Source organism: Physella acuta, unplaced genomic scaffold (assembly GCF_028476545.2).
Source record: "Physella acuta isolate Inbredline_101_S28 unplaced genomic scaffold, ASM2847654v3 ptg000118l, whole genome shotgun sequence".
NCBI classification, from domain to species: domain Eukaryota; kingdom Metazoa; phylum Mollusca; class Gastropoda; family Physidae; genus Physella; species Physella acuta.
In genome coordinates, this window is record NW_026731638.1 from 249,429 (window position 1) to 260,254 (window position 10,826).

The 10,826-nt window shown below is 35.4% G+C and overlaps 1 protein-coding gene across 1 annotated transcript; it reads right to left on the bottom strand.

The window, feature by feature from the left end:
* Nucleotides 1-1,086: 1,086 nt before the first annotated feature.
* LOC131934811 (tolloid-like protein 2) lies at nt 1,087-10,497 on the bottom strand. Its single transcript, XM_059290939.1, has 6 exons — nt 10,404-10,497; nt 7,442-7,613; nt 7,022-7,145; nt 5,492-5,694; nt 1,361-1,511; nt 1,087-1,225 (listed from the first exon to the last, which is right to left on the bottom strand). The coding sequence occupies exons 1-6, from the start codon at nt 10,470-10,472 to the stop codon at nt 1,087-1,089; spliced, it is 858 nt and encodes a 285-aa protein (XP_059146922.1). The 5' UTR covers nt 10,473-10,497.
* Nucleotides 10,498-10,826: the final 329 nt, after the last annotated feature.

A 10,826-nucleotide genomic window follows, 5' to 3' on the forward strand; every position in this document is an offset into this window, starting at 1 on the left:
GCATTTAGAATTACATAGCAGCTTGTTATTTTTACACTTGCAGCTATTTGTTGTGCACTTAGTTGTGCAATTGCAGCGAGTGTAGCCTTGGCCCCAGTCAATGATTGTGAAGATGCGATGTGATTTTTCCTCAGTGCCAACTGACGACAATAAGAGTAGTTTTTCGTGAAGAATTGAAAACTCATTTCTAGCATACAGTTGTTTTAGAACACCATGTTCCGTTCCTAATTTGTAGAAACCGCCCTCGACGCTCATGACAACTGCAATCACGCTTCGGGGATCACCGCGACCTCTGTCAACATCTGGAACACGGATGCGTACATTGTCACCCACTTCACCATCTTTAAATTTTGTATTTGATGTTTTAAGAATCTTAGCACCTTGAGTTTGCAAGCCAGTATAAGCTGCTGACCTGTGTTCCATGATGTCTTGTTTGTTGTGACACAATCTGCAGGTAATGTTCCCTCCGTACCCTTCGTCTGCTTTATTGGGTATTCCACAAATAGCATGGACATCGTTGCCACAGGATCCACACGAATGAGCTGCACTACAATGTTTTTCACAAACTATACAGAATCTGTTGGCCACATTATTGTCACGCAACTGGTCTGGACGTTCCGCCACGACAGCAGATGTGTTAGTTGAGGATGTCGTTGCATTTATGGTAACCTCCATTTCTTGATCAATGTTCTCAAGATCTTCCTCAGTAACTATTTTATCGAGAGCCTCTCTTGGTAGATTTGAAGTGCTAAGTCCTACTTTTGCTTTGCATCTAAACAAGGCTTCGTATGGCGATTGTTGGATTCCTTGATGAAAAGAACGATTTTTCATAAATTGAATGAATTTGAGACTCTCAGCCCAATGAGCTGATTCATTTGTTTGCATCCATGTCATCATCATGTTTTGAACATCTCGGTTGACACGTTCGACTGAACCTTGGCTTTGGCTATGCCTTGGTTTTCTGTGAACTAGTTTAAGTTCAGGCCACATGTTCTTTAGTTCAGAAATAACTTGATTCACAAATTCTCTTCCATTATCTGATTCAAGCATACTTGGGGCACCAATAGTCGTGAAGATATACAGCAGCTAGTAAGCAACTTCTTCTGCTCTTTTGGTTTCCAAAGCTCGCAACAATATGAACTTGGTTAAATGATCCTGGTAACTGAGTATAAACTTGTATTTGCCGTCTGGCTTACTTTGCATATCAATAAGATCTTTTTGGCATCTTGAGTTAAATTCTTTAAATATCAAGGGTTTGGAAACAAGACCTTTCTTAGGATTAGACAATTTTGTCTGACAATGCTTGCACAACCGAATATACATAGTAATGATTTCTTTGGTGATATTTTTGTACTTTCACTTTAGCTCTTTTTCCATCCATGTGGGACGTCCATGTCCGATTTTCAAGTGAGTTTCATTGATGAAGTCGAACAACTCTTCTGAGTGCTTGTAGTACAAAATAGCACCATTGTCTTCTGTTAGTGGTACAATAAGTTTTTCTTTACCGTCAACTACAATAACATCATATTTGTTTAGTCAACGAAAGTCAACATCTGCTATGTCTATCTCATGGTCTGACGGTCCTTTTGATCCATGTCGCCTTGCATGTAGAATGCTATACAAACAAGAGCTAAACAATACGTTACTCACAATGAAACCGCACCAAGAATAATGAAAACGCGATCATAACTTAGTCTAGATAGAACATTATAGAACATCCCAGCCAGTGCGCGCATTGGCCAGATATGTACAAAATACACTCTCAAGTTTAAGCGCTTCGGACTGGCCAGTACGTCCCGGCCAGTGCGCGCATTGGCCGGCCATGGTACGAAATACGATCTTAGTGCTAAGTTCTTCGGGCTTTGGCCAAGAGAGCCGGCAAATCCGCGCTTTGGCCGCACTTCGGGCTTTGACCGTAACATATATACAAAGTGGTCGGGATTAGGCCCTTCCCGGCGCTGCAGGCGCTTCAAATTTGGCAGTCTCGGGCCGTCGAAACACGGGGGCCGGTGCCGATGATAAGGGGGTCCACGGTGAGGGGGTAAAAACTTAACTCGATTGACAGGCGCCTTTTATGAGCTATATATCGAAAAAACCTTTTGCCGATCGACCCCCACCCCGCTTGATTTTTTGTGAGGTGGTAGAAAAACACCTAGGGGTGTCACAAAAAACTCGCCATATTCGGGAAAAATCTTGAAAGTGGTCAAAACAGACTAGTCGTATTTCCCTATATAATCTTTGTAATTTACGGGAAAAACAGAGAGTAATTTCAACAAAAGATTTTAGAGTACTGGCTAATTTTTTGCATGCACCTAGGTAAATGGATAGGCCGTATCGAAAAACTGTAGGTTTGACTCAAAGCCCTCGATGAGGGCTAAAAAATGACCGCAAGTGAAATTCTACTTACATAACGAAAAAAAAACTTTAGCCGAACGATCGCCTGAAGATTAACAACAATTTTTTTTATTCTCCTCGGAAAAACCCCTTAGGGCCGTTAGATTTGTCCAGATGCCGTATATAATGTATGATGTGATGTGTTACATTGTAATCCACATAACATTCCGGTTGCTTTCTGCTCTACTTAAAAGCCCAAACCCCCTAAATCCCTTGAATCATCATTAAATTACACATTTGCATTTTGATGTTTTTAAAAATAATTGTATAATTAGACGTTTTGTATTAGATCTATTTATAAGTAAACCATCTTAAAAACGAATAAAAGTAGGTTACAAGTAAGAAAGAAATATTACTATTGTAAAACTGTATCAGTGCTCACAAGCCGATGATGAAAACTAGTACTAAAGCTAACATGCAAGGCAAACTGACGCTGTAAATTACATGTCTGAGGCGAAAAACAAGGAAAAAAATACACCCTTCATAACAGCCAATCGCAGACAACACTACTTTCTTAGTATAAACAGCAAAAGTAATATAGACTGTAATAGAAAAAAATCAACAACTTTGGGAAAGGAAGCGGGGGCAAAAAAAAAACGCGGAAAAATAAAAAAATAATGGGGGATAGGCAAATGGAAAGATAAAGATAATTACAACATAGACATCACAATAACAGACAAACTCAGAATATATGGAATAACCTATACCAGCGATCCCACAAAAGACGACCAAGAAATTTGGGCCATACTGAACAATAAAAAAATCACAATCTGAAAAAATACCAATATTGCAATATAACCATCTTTGCCATAGCTGCAGTAGTAAACAGATGTATCATTCCAAAAATAATTTTCGTAGCGACAAACTCTAAAATACCCAGATCGTTTATCAAACAAACAAACAATCACATTAGAGAATTCATTTTCAAAAGCACACTTAGAAACATTAGCCACAAAACCTTAGTAAAAAAACAAATTAAATTGAGGTAGGCCTATAGGACTACATAATATTCATACTAAAATAAACACCATCCGATTAAAACACCTGGATAGAATAAGGATAGAACCACACTATCTTCCATTAGCACAATACTACATAGTGTTGAAAATAAAGAGCATTCTAAAATTAAAAATCATAACACCACACTATGGGGGAAATGACATAGGCAGCTGTTATAAAGAACGCTAGCAACATTTCAAGGAAACAAACGCATTATTGGTGAAAACACAAAAAATAAAACGTCATCCCAATCAAACAAAAAAAAAACCCTATACTCCAGAATTAGTTGGGCCAGGGAACAAAATATAATAAACATTAAAGATACATTTAGAAACATTCATAATAAGGGAAGTAGTATAAAGACTGATTTTTAATACAACACCAGTTTCACTAAATACGAATTCAAATCAAAATGTTAAAAAAACATGTCAAACGTGTAAACAAAATATACAAGAAACTTAGAAACACATTTAATTAGATTGTATATTAGTAAAGGAAGCAAAGCAAACACTTGCGAAAATATTAAACACCACCAATCAAACAGCCACAACAAATAAAGCAATCACACTTAACTTAAATAACACGACTAGACAAAGAACAGAAGATAAAAACGGACTAGTAGCAATGGCTATTTATAGAATTACTATATGGGAATATACGAATAAAATCAGATTTTTTTTTAAAATACTCTGACATGTAGTTAAAAGAAATATTTCAAGCAAAGGTAAGACATAGACTGGGAACTCTCACCTAACTAAAAAAACTGATAAGGAAAAAATAAATAAAGTAATAATGTTAATTAAGACAGTCTGAAGCCAAACATCACTCGATCAGCCTTCGAGTAAATTAACGTTAGAACAGTCCTTAGGTTTCCCAGGTTTTAAAAGTGCACAACCTGAATGGTAGAAAGAGATACACACCTCTCACCTCACCCCCCCCCCCCTTCTACTTCGCCCACCCAACCGGACTGGCGGATAAATCAAGGGCAGCGTACGCTCATCGCCAGGGGTCAACTTGTGTCAGAGAAATTCTGGAATGATAGATCAGTATGAGTATTACAGAGACCCTTTTCCCATGGTCGTTTCTATTTCTGTCCATGGGTGGCTACAATGTCAACTTTTGACTTCACAGCTAAGGATGGAGCACAGTAAACTAAGCAGTCAAAAGAAACCGAGTTGCACATCTTATTTTAGTCAGGTTCTTATGCCATTTTATTTTCCCCATTTAATTACTATATAAACAATTGATGTCCATGTCTTTAAAATACCAAATAAATTATTATTACTATTTTAAATGTTTAAAAAAATTAAAATCAAAAGATTAAAAATTCAAAAGCAAAAAAAAAAAAAAAAAAACTGTGGGAGGACTGCTATAGATATAGACGTTTGAAAGGGAAGAAAGTTTCATTTGATGTGTCTCATTGTAATCATCATAACATTCCGGCTGCTTACATTTTTAAAAAAAAAAATATTTTTCTTTAATTTCAAACTTATTTCAGCTCTACTTAATAAAAAGCCCAAACCCCCTCAGCCCACCACGCCGATAGAAAAAATAACAGTCAATCACTAATTAATTATTCAAATCTCAAATGCTTATTGAAAACCTAAGCAAAATTAGGCAGTATGCCTAGTTTTTATATATGATGAAAAGGGACTTGTGGTTACAACGAATAATAGAATCGATCGTAAAAAAGATCATCAACAGCATAGCATAGTTTGAAAGACAGCCTAACATTATACCCATAATTGTGAAAACACAAAAACTCACGACCAATTCCACTTTATTTTGTCACGACATAAATTTCATCATCCGTAAAATAATCAATATTTTCCGCATTTTTCTATCGGTAAAGTTAAGCGAAACAAGGATGGTTTGGCTTGCACACCGGTACGAATAGACCAAGTTTACTATATTTATATTTATATGTATATACATACATGTATATATTGTTATATATAAATATATAGGCATTAACATATATTTACAACCACGCGCATACACACACATATATATATATATATATATATATATATATATATATATATATATATATATATATATATATATACATATATACATATTCATTCAATAAAAATACTCAGTGTTTTGAAGTAGGCAAGAAATCTTCCAGTTCCAGACGTTCTAAACACCACAAGCATGTTGTTTGTTGTAGATATAGTCAGTGTTTCCCAGGATGTACACATTTTCCCAAATGTCCTGTTTGATGTCGACGGTCCATCAAATATCTCAATGTAATTAGATGCACAACTGTTGTCTGTACCCATGTCAAGGTATGTTAAGCTTAAACAATAAGATGTACCAACTCCTTAAAAACATTGTATTATAAACAGTTACATATAAACTTACAGTTCGAAAAGTGGGCGTATTGATCAATGTAGAAAAACACTATGCATTAATGCGAACAGTATTGTCCTTATGAATTAAAATGATTGCAAAATCTTATTGTTTTTCTTTCGTTATAATATTCTCTGAGACGTCCATTAATTTAATCGGTAATTTATCTATTTTTTTTTCAAATAACTTGAAATGTATCTACATATAGAGCATAACATAAACCATTTTCTTTATAGCAGAATAATTTTAGAAAAGAATTAACAGTGTTGATCTTCAATTTAAACAGATTGAAAAAAATTGTGTATCGAGGTTATAACATTTCAAATATTTATATTAAACGGTTAATTGATGCCAAACTATTAATGTTAGAGTAATATTCATGAATACAATTTTTAGTAAAAGCGGATGTTCACGCTTGATATCTATATTCATCTACCGAAAAAATACGGCTACAGGACAATACCCCCCCCCCCGGACATTCCCCCCCCCCGGTCGTTCCCCCCATCATGTCATGATATTTACCCCACGGAGCAATTAGCCCCCTGTCGAATAACCCCCGTGGGAATTACCCCCCCCCCTTTTCAAGTTAGAATCCTAACTCTAACTCAAATCCTATAACTTATATATTACCTTAATGCTAACGTTTAAGAAAGAAAAAAACAACCTAAGCATCCAGCTCAGCCTGAAACTTAACACAAAACCAAAAACCGATGCTAGACATTGGTTTAAGCCTATACCTAACCCTAACCCTAGCCATAACCCAAACACTAACCCTAACCCTAACCCTAACCCTAACCCTAACACTAACACTAACACTAACACTAACACTAACACTAACACTAACACTAACACTAACACTAACACTAACACTAACACTAACACTAACCCTTACCTTAACCCTAACCCTAACCCTAACCCTAACTCTAACCCTAACCCTAACCCAAACCCTAGCCATAACCATAGCACTAATCCTAACCCTGACGATAACACTAACCCTAATCCTAACCCTAAACCTAAACCTAACCGTAACACTAGCCCTAATCACATATCTAACCCTAACCCTGTCCGGGGGTGGGGGTAATGTCCTACTTGGAGTGGAGGTAAATGACAGGGGGGTATTTACTCCGGGGGATAATTGACGGGGTGGGGGGGGGGGGGTAATGCCCTGTTCCCAAAAAGACACATAAGTGACGTAAATTGTACTTTTAAAACTAAATACACATTTTTTTGTTATTTAAGATAATCCATTTAACCTATTGTAAGTTAACTTTACTTGAAGCCTATATAGGTCGCTGGCAATCCTTGAATGTTCCATGTACAGTAGGTTGTAGTAGAACTCGAGGGATAACCTGGGCTGGTTATCGTTCCTGTAGTGCCATTCACTGTGCTATTGCAATCTGTAAAATCAATTGTTAGTTACATTGTAAACAAAATATATAACAGCAGAAAAGTAATAGAAAATGTATTTATTTTTTTAAAATATAAAGAATCTTGAAAAGTTATGATAAAAACAAAACAACAATAAAATATACTAGTATTATAAATGAGAAACATGAATTTCGTTGCTATTTTAGCAAAAATAGTTTAACAATAACTTAATTTTTTTTTAGAATTTGTAAACTACCATTGTTAATTATCTTTTAATGTATTCTTCCATAATTTAATCAAATACTAAATTGCAGGCATCACTAACCGTTAACACACTTAAAGGCGCATGTGTTGTATGAAGTTCCATTGTCACATAGACACCTTGAGGCACTACACAGCCCCGTAACACACTGGGAGCTGTAACTGCATGATTGATTGTATCCAAGCAATCCACTTGGATTGGTGTTACAGAAGGGTGCTTCCGCATTAATGTAAAACTAATTTAAATAAATAAGGTAAAAAGACATAAAAAAACTCAAAGCAAAAAAAGAGTTATTCTGCATGTTATAAATATCATATACAGTAGTACTTACATTGTTTTTAATACGTTCCTTTAATTACTTAACAAAGGTGTAGGCTATTTTAGATTAAAACCTAACTAGCTACACTTTATTATCAAAGCAGCATCTGTGCTAAAGAATTATGACACGTCAGAATGACCTGTAAAAAGCAAAACTGTCACCTTGACCCCACATTGACCAAGTTAAATTAACACGCTGAATTGGCATTTGATAAAAAGTTACACGGTACATTAATCCTAGTTGTTCTCTACATCACCGTCATTCACAAGGCTCCACATTATGCGTATGGCCTACATTGGAGATGTGGGTTGGTGGGAAAGAAGTAGAGTCCCTATAGTTAAGTTACAGATATTGGAACAGGGTGTTCTTGTTCCTTTTATATCTAACATTTGTAATGCTTGAACGTCATACAAACAAGTTAAAGATCTTAAATCTGAAATAGGATGTATATATATATATATATATATATATATATATATATATATATATATATATATATATATATATATATATATATATATATATATATATATATATACTAGCCGTCCCGGTCAGGCCCTGCACTGGCCTCTGTGAAAAACTTTTCCTAAAAGATCGTGACCTGTGTTTTTATTCAGCATCACATTCCCGGCATTGCTAGTGTTTTGGGAATATATTAAATATCCAATTAATGTTTTTGTGCAAATATAGAAAATGTGTACAACCCTAAACTTAACTCTAACCACAACCAACCACAAACATAAACGAACAGAGACATAATACTTCTTCCTCTCTTTGCACTGCGTCTAAAAAAAAACAACCACATACACAAATATATACACAAACATAAACACAGAAACAAACAGGAACCAACCCTTATCACAATACATAAACCCTCTCCCCTCCTCGCACTTCTACGCGTAAAATAACAGCCACGTAAATGAAACCTAACCTGAGTTAGGTACCAACCAGAGTTGGGTGGACTCAGAGACCTTCTACTGGCTTGAACCCTGATTCGAACTCGAGACTTTCGGGTTAGCAGTCTAGCTCTCTACCGTCATGATGACATAATATACATTTATATATTTATGTACATCATGTTATTGAAATTGTTAACCAACTCCATGACCAATAACTGTTTACGCCACTGTATTAATCGTTATAGAAAAGCCTCACTCTGCAACGCATTTAATAATGAATTTAAATCCTATCTATATATATAATTCTCTTCTGGGAGACGCTAGAAAACAAGCTGTAAACGCGCTCTCTACCACCCCCACCCCTACATGGTCTTAGTGAACTGTGTTCACTCTAAATGTTTACAAGCAGAGCCGGGTTTAGTGACGACTATTAGGGGCAGATAATTTAGTTTGAAACGATTTTAAACGTTTGGGGGGCGGAGGGAGGTGGGGGGGGGGGAGGAAGGGGGAAGGAAGAGGGGGGGGGGGGGGGGGGGTTATGGTCCTTAACGTGCTACTTATAGAGTTTTAAAGAAATATTTTCAGTGGCAGCGTTGGTACCGTCGAATTCTTAAATTATGAATTACTGAAAAGTAGAAAAACAACAACTAAATAGCGGCGTATGTTATGCCGCGGGCCGGCTCGTAATACATATTGCGTGTATTTTTACATTCTCTATGATGTGAAACCTATTTGTTTTTATATGCCTTAACATGAAAACTTATTCTTACCGATTCCCAAACCTTTATCTTAAGGGGGCATGCGCATTCAAATATCATCAAAATACTGTTTTTTCGCATAATGGTGTTGTATTAAGAAAATAATAATTTTAATGAGAAAAAAAAACGTAATGTGTTGAAAATACAATTTTTATGACCCCATTAATTAAATTTTTTTTTTCTCAAAATCTTACAACTTCTCTAGGAAAAGTTTAATATCCGTCATTAAATTGTATTTGGCATCATTGGAAAGCTGGATTTCTCGTGTTAATCGTATTTTCCAAATTCTTGGAAAACACCCAAAGCTTACAAACGGCTTTATAATTCACACAGAGATGGTATTTTCGTAACCTACGTTTCGGTATTTTTTTCTGCACTTTTTTAACATTAAAAAGCCTACTACTTTTTTATTTATTAAACAATGCCCACCATATTTTTAGTTTTGGTCTTCATGCAAAAATACAACTTTTATCACGAGGGAATTGTGATGGCTTTCAAAGTTAATGTTAAATAGTATGCACATTTTGAAACTTTTGAATACTAAAAAGGGTACGATTTTTTAGACCTGGTAAAATTCTGAAAGTAGCTATTTCAAAAGTTGTCGTGACAAAAGTTTTAATATAAGCAATTAACATTTGATTGCTATAAGTGCATAAACAAAAAAGGCTTAGTATTTTTAAGAGAAGCGAAAAAATGGCGGAGGATTTTTCGGGTTTGCATGATAACCAAAATTGTTTTCAAACTTTTTTTTTCTGTTTAATACTTACTTTCATGTGCCAAACATGGTAAAATCATTCAAAAGGCTTATAATCTTAAATTGTAAATAATAAAAATAAACTAAAAATAAACTAAAATATATGTTTAAGTGTTCCCCTCTACCATGACCTCGCAACTACTATCTTCTTCAGCCTAACGTTGTCCCTAACACTATTTTCTTTTATATAATTCAACGATATGAGATACATTGTTTATATTACTGCTGTAAATTCCTTTAAACCAGAGACTATTGTTTGCATATACAAGCTTGGTAAATAAATGTTTGTACTTACTAATAATGAGCTCCAAACAAGACAAAACAACCAGCACATTACAGACAAGCTTTCTATAGTCGACCTCATCGCTGCGGTATGTGGAATGGCGCACAGAAACCAGTTCGGCTTTATTTGTTATGATCTAGTCACAGGGTCACCACGACACGTCTTATATAACCAGGAAGTTAAAATGTTTCCATCAAAGATATCATTATATTAGCCTTCAGCGAGATGATGACGTAATTTGAATTGCTCGTTACAGGTAAGTAATTCGTGTAACCAACTTAATGCGTTACATGTTAAGGCCAAAGCCAACATATTATGATTGGTTTAAAATAGATTAAATAACTAAAGACTGCTTTGTCTTTGTCAGAGAAACTGATTGGTAGTACTCATTACTCACTACGCTAAATATTACTTCATTGAGTCATGTCCATTGAG